At 34.7% G+C, this 14,994-nt stretch overlaps 1 protein-coding gene across 1 annotated transcript; it reads left to right on the forward strand.

Annotated features, from left to right (window-relative positions):
* The first annotated feature begins 1,288 nt into the window (after nt 1-1,288).
* On the forward strand, nt 1,289-9,206 carry LOC132550261 (zinc metalloproteinase nas-14-like). Its single transcript, XM_060214308.1, has 8 exons — nt 1,289-1,384; nt 4,499-4,622; nt 5,719-5,833; nt 6,097-6,296; nt 6,435-6,567; nt 6,854-6,938; nt 7,888-8,091; nt 9,018-9,206. Exons 1-8 carry the CDS (start codon nt 1,289-1,291, stop codon nt 9,204-9,206), a joined length of 1,146 nt encoding a protein of 381 aa, XP_060070291.1.
* The last annotated feature ends 5,788 nt before the right edge of the window (nt 9,207-14,994 follow it).

Below are 14,994 nucleotides of genomic sequence, written 5' to 3' on the forward strand. Positions count from 1 at the left end.
CGTCTCAGCAAAATAGTTGGGAAGATGTCATTAACCACGGACCTGCTCTGTATGGTAGTGAAAGAATATATACATAATGTTACTAAAACATCTCCATAATTGATCCTGACTCACATTCCGATACCCGGTGGGAGGCATGTTCAAGATAACATGTGTCTCAAACGAGCAAAACATAAAAAAAACTATCGACAAATCAACAGAATCTTCATTCAGTCTCAGATTCGATGAAATAAATGAGCAAAAGAAAATTTACACGGAGACCCCTGATGGTAATACTTTTGGTCAAATTTCAAATTCATTAAACTGCTTATGTTGTGGTTCACATATTCGTATGTGGAAAAGCTAAAGCTATATACCGCTGAGGTTGTGAAGTCGACTTCAAATAAATATAAACTTTCTCAATGAGATTATTGCTTGACTTTTTTAATTGAGGCTAGCGAACTCCACATTTACATTTCTAGGTTTCAATATTTTCTCACATATCAATAGCTATGTGAGGCAGTTTAATTTTTCTCTTTTGTTTCTATTTCAAATTTTGTTTTTAAAGGTTCACTTCACATGTGTGTCATTTACACAATACATGGATCAGGAATGATTCTTTCCGAAAAAAAATAGTGTATCAATGAGTAGAACGAAATAGCTGGTTACAGAAAAAACGGGTCGTTGACTTCCTTTTGTTAGCTGTTCTGGATTATACCAAAAGATGTCGACTCGTATAAATGGAAGTAGAGCACGCGCGATGACATGAGGCAATTATATAAAATAAATAAAAAACACCAGATATTTACATGTACTGCAGCAGACCATATGACACGACCTAATATAACATGTCGCAAGTTTGTAACACATTGAATAGTTTAAACATTAAAGTCCAATGTGATCAATCTTTTTTTTAATTTAATGGACATCTTCTATAATTGATGAGTTATATTATGGACGCAGATAATTAATGGAGCTACGACAGGTGATTCTTCTTGCATTTCTTGGATAAATTAACAGTCACAATACATTATATTGTTTATCGAAGCATCCAATCAACGTGTTGTTAAGTTGATGGCTATCGATCCCTGATATGTAAAAGGATGTGTCTTTTACGTGATTTTTATATTAATAAGAAACATATGTTATTCAGTGAACGTCGCTTGTAAGGTTAAGTGTTATACTTGTAAGGTCGGTTCACTTGTAAGGAAAATATCGGATCGGCGGTTTATTTACTTTCTACTCCAAGTAGAAAGCAATGTTTCGTCAGGTGATCGATGTGTTGCTGTGGTCATTCCTCCTTATTGGAATGGTTGGTGGTCATACTTTGCAGCAGAGATCTGGATTCACCAGAAATCCTAATCCATTTATCAAAACTTTGATAACAATGTTGGGTCGGCAAGCGGTAAGTTTAATCAGCACTATCAGACACTCGTCAATATTTATGAATTTAATAATCTCATAAACTACATAAACTATATTTGTACGAAATGTTAATCTAGATAAAACCTAAATTCGAAGTTGAAGACACAAAACGAAGAAATACCATTATACAATGACCTTGTGATCCGTCTGAAAAATTAGTGTTCCGTGTATGATCTATGACCAGTACTTGTTTACAGCCGATATAACAGCAAAATGGCTGAACATCTAGCATCTTGTTTTATTTATGTCTCTGAGTTAGGACTATTGAAAAGTAGTTTTATGTCTGTCCAATCAACTTGTTAATAATTTACTCACCTTTCACAAAGTAAATGCACATATCCTCATCTCAAAGAGCATCACCCTCTAGATTGCTTAAACAATTGTATTGTCACGTCCACGTACTAAATATAGGTGTATCTTTCCAACCTATCATAAAACTTAGATTTAATCTTCAAAGCTGATTTCAGTGCATTTTTATACATTAAAAAATATACTTAATACTGGATGCATTTCTTCTGGAAAAAAATGAGATAGTAATAATAAATTGGAATATTTCAATTATCGATGTTTCTGGTGAATATTGAATATTATAAATTGGTTTCCGTTGTCATAATTTTATGCGAATTGTGAAGAATAAATTTGGTTTAACTTATGTTACATAAAAGGGAAATACAATTCCTGAATGTAGGTATATATTCATTCCTGTACCACACAACAAGTCCCGTTACTAATACATGTTAGTAAACCATTATTATTGTATTGGATTAAGAGGAAAACTTCTGTTCAACAACTTTATAATTAGAACTGGGGGTAACTTGCGATAACTCTCTGTTTTATCCACAACGTCCCGGAGATATCTGTTAGAGCCCTAGTCCATTGCCTTATACATGCACACCTTCTGGCGGGAACCTGGCTCGACATAATTAGTTGATTGGACTATCAATTCATTAGATATCTTTCATGATGGCAAACTATTTCAGAAGTTTTAGTTAATCAGTTGTCTAGGTAAATCATTCTCATCTTTATATCGAACCCATGATTAATAAACTGGTCAAAGTCGTACGATATTTTCACAGATGCACCATTCACTTTTCATCCCGGCCTTCACAATTCAGAGGCTGTTTTTGCTTTACATTCGATTACAACAGAGTCATTCATTGGAAGTATTATTGCTGTTTTGTTGATCTTAACAAAGCGTTTGATAATGTTGAAACGATTAATTTATGGTATAAATTGTCTAAATTAGGAGTTAGAAGTGCGATATTGCAGGTTGTAAAGTCAATATATAAAATGGAAGATCATGTGTGAAAACAGATGGTGGTTATTCGTTTTTTTTTTCGCCGTATTGATATCGGATTGACGCAAGAGGAATGTCATCCCTTTTACTTTTACCAAATGACTTTAAATAATTTTTTAATTAAAATTGTAATAGTCAGTATGATATTGATGAATTGAGTCTGCGGACGACCTACACAGACACAGTGGAAAGTTTACAAGAGTTGTTAGATAATGTTACAGAGCAATAGAAACTTACATTACATGTCGACAAGTCAAAAATTAAAGTATTTCGCATCGTGAGGAATACCTAATGATGAAATAATATGGACTTACAATGGCAAATCAGTGTCTTGTATTGGTCAGGTTATATATCTTGGAGTTTCATTTAAGTACATTTAAGTATGACAATACATATAACAGTATTCAAAAACAATTATTTGATCAGGGACGCAAAGCAATGTTCGTTTTATTTTCAAAGTAATCAAACCTAGGCTGAAACTGTAAAACGATGTTACATTATTTGAGCAGTATATGTGTTATGCCTGTGAATTATTGGTGTCTTCAAAAGGAGTGATAATTGAAAATGTTCATTTAATTTTTTGTAAGAGATCACTTAAAGTAAAGAAATTTACATGTAATGTCATATTTTGAACTTAGGCAATTACTACATTTAAATTGTAACAGAAAATATAGAATAATTAGAAATTGCTGACAATTACTTGATTCTAAAAACTACATTTTGAATAGTCAAAATATTTTCTACGAAAACTGTTTCAACTGGTTGCATTATGTGAAAAATCAATTGTTTGTTTCAGAATTTAGTGATGTATAGTAAAGTCACCAAACTTGACATTTGAAAAGCATGTTACCATTAACTTTAACTTTTAGGTAAATTTGATATTTGACTAAATATATTATACAGAATTTTAGAATTCATTTAACAAGATAACGTCTGTCTTCACATTCTTTAGCAATAGAGGCAGACAGGTTCCATTATGTCGTTATCGAACTCAAAGCTACTGTACAGCTTGTTATTCAACCACCGAAGTAGAAGATGAATGTGATACCTAGAGGATTTAAGACAATTTTACAGGATAAGTCACGTGAAAAACCGTCTGTGTTCAAATTCATACAGCTGCTTTCAGCGGAAATACCAAGGAATTATGAATTAAGTAAATCAATTTTTGAGTCAAATAAGTTATGGAATTGATTTCGTACTTCGTTCTCCACACCTTTGCATTGTTTTCTTGTAATCCAATCTTGTACTAGTGTGTACAGGGTCATGTTTTACTGGTGGTCCGTTTGGCCAAATGTTACTAAAATGAAATGAAGTAATGGCCAGATCTTCCTGTATTATGTGAATGAATCAAATTAATAATTACTTTAACCTTTACGGCAAACTTTCTATGGCATTTTACAAGTGGATTAGGATAACAAATTCCGGTATTTCTAACGGAATATTTGGCTAACGTAGCATAGGTTGACAACCTTAGGAGATATTTATTGTTTCAGTGCCTAAGCAACACCTCGATTTTTTTTACACCAGAAACGTTATTCATAGGCTCGTATGAGTATTAAAGGTAAAACGCAAAACCGGCATTACATACTCTGTTAACATGCTGTTGTCTTTCCTAAGTAATGTGATGATGTTATTAAAATTGATAAGGAACTGCATAGTACTTGTGTTGCGTTTAAATTAGAAGTTGTTGGACTTGTTTACATGAGTTCACTACTGGCACCTAGATCTCGAAGTCGTAGCATCGGCTTTCCTTTACATCACTTTAACAAAACATGTTTTGGCTTGATCTCTTAGCAGAGAACAGGTGGGACTAACAGGAGACAAACTGGTCCGTTACGTGCGTCTTTTCGTGGGTCGAATGAAGTGGAGAGTGTTTTCCTACCAAAGCCGATAGATGAAGTCATCGAGGAGGCCGTGTCGAGTTAGTATTTCAGGTTCGGTTTTATTTCTCAAAAGGTACAGTTGTCTTTATAAAGCAGACTATTCATTCGTCACTTATCAGTTTTTTTTTATAAAAGATACATTTCTAAAGATAAAATAGCTGTAGAAATACATACGTTTATACAATTACATACAGACACACAACAATATGTTGTGACTGATAAGGTAGCTTCACTTAATTTCCTATCTTCCTGGATTGAGAAGTGATCTGTTATCCAATAAAATTATTGTTGAGCCAAAACGTTGACAGACAACAAATTATCTAAACAGCGTCCTTTCCATACATAGAAAGACGATTTCGACTATTTCGTACTCCTACATGCTGACTCCAGATTCTTCTAACCGCCAGCGTTTTTTTGTCAAATGCATTATCTATTTTAACCATGTTTTCGTATTGAGGTGGTAGATATATTTGCAGATTTATCAATTTTATTTCCTGCTATTGTAATTCATTCACATAGCAGACATTCAGGTAAGTTTTAAAGCAATCATGTATCTATATTTATTAAGACAAATCACCAATAGCTAATCACCATACACATAAAACAGTCTCGGTTCACCACTTGTATACACCAGTTACTCGTATTTAAAATATGAATAAAATTAATTAAAATAAAGAAAAAATATCAAACGGACATCAACATATTATCAGGTATATTTTTCAACCTTGATGTCACTTAACGTTGGCCATCTATTAACAACAAGGTACCCAAAATGATTGCTCTATTTTTGAGAGGCGAAGTCTTCATATAACTTATCTTTTTTAAATCCTTTAATATTTAGATAGATTTATTAACACGGTGAAAAAAGAAATCATTTGGTAGGTTCTCATATGAGAACGTGACAGTTAATATTGACTTCAGCTAAGTTTACATGTGATGGAGCAGAAGACGCTTACTTCTCCGGAACACCTAATCTCATTCTCTTTTTACACTTTTTAATATTTGTCTAATTCATATTTCGCTTTAGTTTTGTTGAATTTGAGTTTGGATTACGAAAACGAAAATAAAAGAAATAAAACAAAATAAAATTAAAAGAACGCTTTATCTAATATAGTTTTTGTTGGTTCATTACAGGGTCTGCCGTTGCACGGATTGCTGATCAACGACAATTAAAGAGCCAATCAAGTGTTGTGATTGAAGGGGATATTCTTCTTGATCAGTCAGAATTGAATGATTTAAACAAACAAATGTAATAACTTGATTAATCAGTTATCCAATTATAACAAATCCGAGTTCGTTATTTAAAAGGCCAATCTTTTATGGATTATTGGCTCTCTTGAACAAATGAACTTAACTATACGTCCATAGTGTCTCGAAACATAGGAAGAATAGATAGACACTTCCTATAAAATGTCTACATCTTAGACTGACATGAAGAAGGCACGAATACAAATTGTAAAATGGCATGTCATGTTTAATCCAATTTTTCTTGATTATGTAATTTATTTTCAGACGTCTTGATCTATTGGAAGAGATAATATTGAAGAAACTCCCTAGAGAACGTGAAAACGACATAGCCTTCCGAGATCTCCTACGTTCAAGGTTAGAACGACGGGCATATCCAGTAAGACGGAAGCGAGCTGCAAGGCGAAGCCGGAGAAAACGATGGCCAGACGGTGTAGTTGGAATTCGAATAGCTAGCTCTGGATTTAGTAAGTAATTATTTCTATTTCAAAATTTAATTTTGTTAAAAAAGAAATCATTTAAATGAATTAGCCTTTTTTCCAAAGGAGTATTATTTATCAGACGAAGATTTAATTGCGGTTTATTGGCATGCTTTTTTTATAAAGCACGATCACAGAAAAATAGAATAGCTGATTCCATGGACGAGATATCGGAGAAAACCTGCATCTGTTTCAACATCATTAGCAGAACACAGGCACTCGACCGCGTTCCTCATGTACGAATTGTAGATGGCAATGGGTACGTATATAGTATCAGCATTCTTTTGTACTGTATTGTACATCATACATAAACCGATCAGGAAACAATATGATTTCTACTTCAGATTTTACTAGGAATATAACAATGTGTCCATTTTGATTATCTTATTATTTAAAGTAATCAGGTCAATGTTGTACTTTCTGTCATATGATATTTTACGAAAGTATGATCAGACAGAGCATAGGATGAACTGTTTTATGTTCACATTTAGATAATCTATGATTTCGTTCGTAATGTTATTTCATTTATGAACCATCTAATGCAGATGTCGATCCCGTGTGGGCAGATCTCTACGTAATCAGGGTGGCACTCGTTCTCAAGATCTGACCTTGGCATCTCGATGTAGAGTTGTGAGTATATAGCAGATATTTCTGTGTGTCTAATTTTGGCTCCCTTTTAATCAAGAAGTTTACTTTATGTGCATTTCTAGGAAATTAAATGTTCATTTTTTATTGTATTTTTAAGGGGGGGGGGATGTATCTTCCGTCATGATCGAATACTTAATTGTTGTTTGTTTTCATGCAAATATGTACCTTCAATTTTTTTTTACATCACAACAAAAACATTTATGATATATGGCGTTTGTAAAATATTTCAAAGCAACCACTAAGTTAACGAACAAATTTTCAGTGATTCCTTAGTCTTATTTGAAAATGTTTTACTATGGTCCAAAGTTGTTGCAATACCACTGGCATTAACACCATTAAACAAAATCTTAGGGCTACGTGCTTAATAGTCCACAGTAAATACCGGCCACTTGGAACAAAGGGATTTTAAGACTGATATTCCCAGTTCAACAAAAGTGTTATTTCTTATTTGTTATTTTTGGTCTGTTAAATATTTCCGGATCAAAAGTATTTGCAAAAATTAAACAAAACTTTCCCATTTTACGGTTAGATATTACGTCAGTATCAAAAATATGGAAGAACATATAAAGCGACATCGCGGTAAAACCATTTTTCTTAATCAGTTATATGATATAATAGTTTTTACAAGTACGAAGTATATTTAATTTTATCCTGTGTTATACATCAACAAAAAAAATTGAACAACTTATATCATTACATTTTTACTTTTATCATTTAGAATTTTCCTCAGTTATTATTATTTTTTTCACAATTATATTACTGAAAGAGATCTCCGTTATATATTCCTATGGTATGGTTAACAATATAGAGATATGGATTTGCATGTACGTCTGAGAGAAAAATCAGCGATTTTTAATTCCATTAAACGAAAGGTATAGAAATCACACGTACATATGCATGCAAATCTATTGTGTCTGATTTCTCAATTCAGACACGCGTCGCTACCCACGAGCTTCTCCATGCACTAGGTCTGCATCATGAGCAATCTAGACCAGACAGAAATAAATTTGTAGATGTCATCCGAAGAAATGTGGAGCGTGGCAAACGTGGGAATTTCAAGCGATACAGCAGAACAATCATCGACTCCAGAAACATTCCATATGACTATTACAGCATCATGCATTACGGCAACAAAGTAAGAATCCTGGGTATAATCACAGATGAAGTTCAACTCCTACTATAAAAAAAAGAAACACACACACACACACACACACACACACACACACACACACACACACACACACACACACACACATATATATATATATATATATATATGTACAGATAGATAGAATATATTAAGTATGATTGACGGTATGGTCCAATATTGGATCCCAACAAATAAATGAATGCGTATCACTGGAATAGATATATCATCAATGAAGTAATAACGACGCTACGGACAAATGAATTGTCAAATTTTCGAGGTAATCTGCATGATATGCAGGTGGTACCCATTGACCACTGCAGGAGTTGGGATGACCAGAAACCTAAGTATCGATCGACACTACGTCAACCAACTCCAAACCTGCTACTCACGACAGATGATCTTGCTACATCGAACGGGTCATGTCAGTCATACATGGCAGTCGCTACCTCTTACTCCACCTTAAGGTAACTCGTATAGGATTATATATTATAAAGGGCTTTCGGCGTCCATCGACCGACGGGATTATCGAGATACATAAATTATAACTTTGTATATGTTTTATGTTCTATGTATGTGGTGTAATTTGTATAATATCTATGTCTTGAAAAAGGGGCAGATTGCGTCGAAAATTTGACAATTCACTTGTAGTGTCGTTATTACTTCATTGATCATATGATATATATATATTAATGTATATTGCATTATTGTAGGGTAGGGGAATATAGTTCATCTCTCTAATGAATAAAGACATATATGGTATTAAGATAATTATGTACATGTGTCAGCAATATGAAGTGGAACATTATAGATTACGTTCGTGTCTGATAAAAGCACATTACGTACCTCTTATGAAGACGTAAAATTACTATGTTTGGTAGAACCATGGTTATACACTAGTTTGAAATTTTCAGGCATTTAGCCGGAATGGTGACTTCACCGTAATACCAAGACCAGAAGAAAATAGACGCATTTTCCTTAATAGGATAGGACGATCCAATAGGATGAGTAGTAGAGATGCACAAGTGATAAACCGGATGTATAATTGCCCAACTGTTGCCAGTCAGCCAACATGTTCAGAATATCCATACAGATTTCCATAATAGTAGGTCGTGGAGAGATGTGTCCACAATGTGTTTATGCAAAACAAAACATGCATAAAGTTATAACTCACTATTATATAAAAACTACAATAATGTCATATTCTGTTCACTTGTTTGTGTTTTGTACTATCCCACAACATTTCATGGAGTTTGAGCGGTTAGCTATTGTTGAAATCGTCTTGTTGCCCTTATTTCTTTAAAAAAAACAAGATAAAAATATGCATAGAGAGATTATCCCTCTAGATTCTGAAAACATATACACACCTTTAAACGATCAGACATGCTACATGTAATATCATAAGCAATTATTTATATCAAATTAAATTAACACCTGCATCCATGTATCTATATTCATTTTTCAAATAGCAATAAAACATAGTGGTTTATTTTATGATGGAAAATGTTACTGCAGTAGTTGTTTAAGGCATCAGGCGTGAAAAATGCAGCTCATCGATGCTGCAAAACGTTTTTGTATGGTTAAGGAATTTTTTACATCTCTTCTATTTCAAGAAAGTCTCCAAATAAAAAAAATAAAGTAACAGTACGATATTGACTGACCAAATCATATAGCTTTACATCATTCTTGATGTATTTGTTAGATTGCTGTACTCAGTCCATGTTTTATAATTCCAGGAAATAGTCTTCGGAACGGGAAGTAGAATATACACATAAAGAGTTAATTAATAATTATAAAAAGAAACTAATTATCCGTTGATTAACATTCTGGGTATGTACATTTTTGCGTCATACACGAAAACGCATGCACCGTCGGTCGAGACAATGTTGGTGATTAATGCCAGTTAGTTAGTAATTCTGAAAGGACTAAGGGTTATCAAAAGATATCAAGAAAATACCAATATGGCATAACAAGTCAAACTCAAATTTCATAAAACTAGAGTTGAAAAAGGAAAAATTTACACGGAGACTCATGAAAACGTACAAGAAGAATAAAACCAGGTGATCAGGAAGAGTAAACGTCTTCTGCTTCATTGCCGACTCCTGCCATTTAAACCTTGGTCAATCCAAGTATGTAATATTACGTTCTCAAATGAGAACAAGGTATACAACAACGGAACCAATAGGCACTCTAACGAGCATCAAATACGTCCAGCCTAATGTCACACAAAGAAATAGAATATTTCTCTAGGAGATCACTACGGAGACCATATAACTCCCCCATGATTTTATCAACCTGTATCTTTTGAACCCTTTTGTTACGAGTCTGTTGACGACTTCTTGAATGAAAATGGAAACAAGCCCTTGAATATCGAATCAATTGTGACAAATAAATATCATAGCTTGGAGATGCAGAAATATTGGAAAATTTACAATAGGGAAATTGAAATCATCACGTTTATCATATAGCTTGATGGGAAGCTGTCAGTATTAGTTTCGTGGTAGGAAAAGATCGAGATTAGCAGTTTATGTAGCAGAGTCTGTCGAATATTTGATTTCCAGTTCTGGTGAATATATGTGATGGGTGTACTCAACAAATTTCTAGTTATTTAAAGACAAGACGTCATTAATATATCTGATGGTGAAGATAAACGACTTTTGAAAGGTTTTTGTGGTCTGTTTTGAAAAGCTCTTTAATAAATTCAGCTTCGTGTGAAAATAAAAAACAAGTCAGCCAACAGAGGGGAGAAGTTGGTTCCCATAGGTATACCAATAGTATGTTGGAAGATTTTACCATCAATAATATTTGCCACATCCAAAAAAAGTACGGTACTTAAAAACAGGATTGTGCTTACTGTACCACTATTCCCGCTCTCATATCTGCCCGTCATCATGTGTTCGTGTTTACAAAATGAACTGCCTCGTTTTCAAGACTATAACATAAGGTTATCGGCGGTAAATTTGAGAGGGTTTCCCGAATAAAAGAGACGGTCAAGCTGTAAATCGACTGTGGATATCCCGGATAACATAGAAATTAAATTTTGTTTGTATAAAACACATACAATTAACAAACTTGATGTTTCTACCTTGATGTTCCTTTAATCAAATAGTTTATCATAACCAAATATGATATAAAAAGGGTTCGAACGCTGTATTGTTATCCCATTTTCTTTTAGCTTCAGGATAAAAGTTACAAAGTGGATGTTATGTTTCAAGATATTCACGAGGTTTACAGGATTAACTGGTAATATCACGATTACTAAATACATAATTGCGATCATACTATATCACATATGTTTTAGGATATAAGTGAGACGAGAATGTATCAAAATCGCAAAGTGTACCTTAAACTTATTGAGATCATGCGATGGTTGTTGGTAAGATCTCTTGGTAAAATCTTTTTTTTTTTAATTTTTTCCTTTTCGGTGGTGGTAACATCACGTTAAGTATTATTAGCTTGCATTGGTAATATACTGCCTATAAAAACAGATTGGGATCGAGATAATTGCAAATCAGTTGAGTCGGTTAATACTTATCAGTCAAAGTAAAACCCTGTTACGACCCCCGTCAAATTGACTTTCTTTCTGTGTTTATTAATAAGTTTTTTTTGTAAAAACAAACAAACAAATAAGAAAACAAACACCATTGACACCTTGAACACGACCCGCATTAATAAAGTGTAGGCGTTGGATGAGCCTTTCCGTGATATGATATTCATCAGGTATTTTCAGAGAGCAATGCAAGAAGTGAGACAGATTTTTTAAAAAAATCACCAAAAATGATGTTATTCGCCGAAGAGAGAGAAAGAGAGAAAGAACAAATTTCTGAGTATGGTCAGTTCCGCATGTACACATTATATCAAGTATTCAAAAACACTTATAGTGAAACCTTATCTTACAATTGCTCTACACCAAGAAATAACAATAATAAACATGTTTTCCTTTTTTAATTGCAAAATGAAGAGTGCGTAACGAAATTATCGTTCCCTCTGACAATCCACTTGACATAAAAATAAACTACATCATGCAACCTCTTCTCAATTTTCATGTCATTATTTCACCAAAGATAAAAAAAGTGTGTCCTAACAGAGGAAAGACAGCCAGCGTCCTAGTCATCATCATCGGTCATAGATGTTTTCTCGTAGTAACGGATACCCAACAATATTCAATACAGAAGCATCACGGATTTAAGGTAAATACAAAAGATATAGGAGATGGTATATCGAAATCGGGATTCCGAAGTTTTATTACTAATTTACATATTTCGACTTGCTACGCTTGACGTCATCAGAACAACTGTGTACACATTTGGGGAGCTAAGCGTCACCTGATAATAGCTATACAGTAGAGATGTACATCGCGAAATGATAAAAGTATAGAGCTCTGTTCTGTATCGTGGGAAATGCATTCGTGCATCTACAAGTATAATGTTATTAAAGTGTTTAAATCATTAACTTTTTCATTACCTTAATATCACATTCATCATGTGTACCTTTTCTTCCATTAACGGCAGTATGACTTAAGGCATATTTTGAGATTTTAAAGAGTTGATACATTAATATGATAAAGTTTCATAAGTCTTCAAGGATTGTGGATAGAGAAATTTCTTATATAATGTGACTTGTGATACAGGGCGGTTCTGATTTCTCCTTTCGTTCTACTACTTACGTTGACCTCTTATATTTGTTACAAAGACCTTGTGTCGTCTATGAAAAAAACTTAAGGGAGTTTTGCATAACATTCACGTACAAATTTTAATTAGTTTGTGCTTGGTGAAACTGGGTACTTCACTACTAGAGACACCAGGTTCTATACAAGCCAAAGAAATAATACTTACTCCAATTCCTCTCAGTCACAAATATGACGGAAGCTTATTATAAAGGGTTCCAAATGTAACCCTTCAGCTCTTTAGTGATGAGACGACTCAAAAGTTTGGTACTTCCATTTAATCAATAATTAAGAAAACCTACAACATAATAAATACGAAACTAAGGAACTTACTTTTACTTTCGTTGTAGGGACACATGATATACATTTAACTGTCGCGACAATATAAATTGGTTTGGAATATTTGATTATTTCCTAAGACTTACCAGAGACCCATGAGGTACGTGGCACAGCTGTCTCTAAGAGTCTTGATCATGATCGTCCAGCAGTCAGATGGAAAGTGACTGGTAGTGGACGTGAACAGGGCTTTGGTATGTGTGCAGGGTGGCGTGAGTACGTAGTAAATACCCGTGCAACATACACTCTTCATACAAACTTCGTACTAGTTATGACACGAGCACAGGACAGATATTATGTACGTAAACATAAATAGCTTAGTGCATTGAGTACATTGAGTAGACCCTGTTACATATTCCCCCACTTTCCTGAATGGCACCCGACATTCCAATTGGTAAACCCACTATAACTTAGAGGGAATCCATAAATTAAGGAACTTGTACACAATTTTATCACATATAGGATAAATAGTGCATAGCATCATTGCACTAGTAACAATGAAGTTCAGGTGAAGTTCAACTCCTGATACCAAATTAAGGCATCCATTATATTCAAAATATAATAACTAGTCTATTTTACAATAGAAAAGGAGATTTGGGGACAGGAGTGGATATAGCCAAATCGAATTGATCGATTGGACCCACTCCATTTCCTACCGGAAGTCAAACCTAATGATTGTCAAACAAAGTAAAACAATATACTAATAAAAACAACAAAGAACAGATAACGACATAACTCACTGCTGGAGTGGTTGGGGAACCCCCTACCTACTCGCAGGAGAACATTCTACATTGTCCCTTGCTATGCAAGCGCAAAAATAAAACAATATTCATTAAAAACTGGATAAACTGGATTTGAAACAGTAAAATCATATCACAGACTAGATCACACAAATATTTCATGTTCACCAGATCTCATCAGCTCTGCCTGTTGAGAATAGGCCCACTGACCATACCTATCAGGTGGTTTACGTGTCCTGGTGGACCTCCGGAATGGTGGGTCAGGTGACTGATCCCTGACGGGGTCTGCAACCTCGGGGTTACCCACATTAGAGGCAGAATGGTCATCGCTATGACCAGTATTTTCAGTAGCAGACTCTATATCAGAGCCACCGATTATTGTATCAGGTGCTACTGAAGTGGTACCAACACCAGGGGTTGTACTGGCTTCCACAGATAATGGTTCGGAAGCATCTATGGTCAGGTTACCTTGGGGCTTTCTCAGTGACTTTTTCCTGGAACTCCTGAGCCGTACTACAGGTTCCTCATCAGAATCTGACTCTGAAGAGTCTACAGATTCAGAGGTTTCGTCATGGTGAGTACGGGAAGGTGGCTTTGTAGACCTTGCCTTGCAGCAAGTCTCCACGATGGGAACATCTACATGTATAGCATTGAAGTACATCAACATATTCCGGTGTAAGGTACGTTTACGTCCCTTTCCGGTTTCTAACTGTACCTCATATACAGGAATATCACTATTGGGTATACGGGTTACCCGATAGGGTTCCTGCTCCCATCTATCAGCCAACTTACTTTTCCCTTTAAGACCGACCTTTCTCACAAGGACACGGTCACCAACTTCAAGTTTGGTCTCACGGACTGACCTGTCATAACGACTTTTGTTGCGAGCAGATAATTTAGAGGCCTCAGTACTAGCAACCTTATAGGCATGTTTCATCCTATCACGAAGTTTACTCACGTATGAGGTGTGGTCTGCTGTACCTTGCTCACAGGGATCTGTTCCGAGGAAAGCGTCCACGGACAGGCGGGGATGCCAACCAAACATAAGAAAGTGAGGCGAGTATCCGGTGGCATCGCTTTTCGAAGCATTGTAGGCTTGGACCAGTGGAGCAACATAGGACTTCCAATCCGTTTTTTTTCTCCTCAAGG

This window comes from Ylistrum balloti, unplaced genomic scaffold, assembly GCF_031769215.1.
Source record: "Ylistrum balloti isolate Yb309-2 unplaced genomic scaffold, AGI_CSIRO_Ybal_v1 Utg370114, whole genome shotgun sequence".
In the NCBI taxonomy this organism is placed as follows: Eukaryota; Metazoa; Mollusca; class Bivalvia; order Pectinida; family Pectinidae; genus Ylistrum; species Ylistrum balloti.

Coding starts and splice junctions, on each gene's coding strand:
- LOC132550261 (XM_060214308.1), top strand. CDS start 1,289: ATGGTTGGTGGTCATACTTTGCAGCAGAGATCTGGATTCACCAGAAAT. Junction 5,834..6,096: donor AATGATTTAAACAAACAAAT/GTAATAACTTGA, acceptor ATTTATTTTCAG/ACGTCTTGATCTATTGGAAG. Junction 6,568..6,853: donor CGAATTGTAGATGGCAATGG/GTACGTATATAG, acceptor CATCTAATGCAG/ATGTCGATCCCGTGTGGGCA.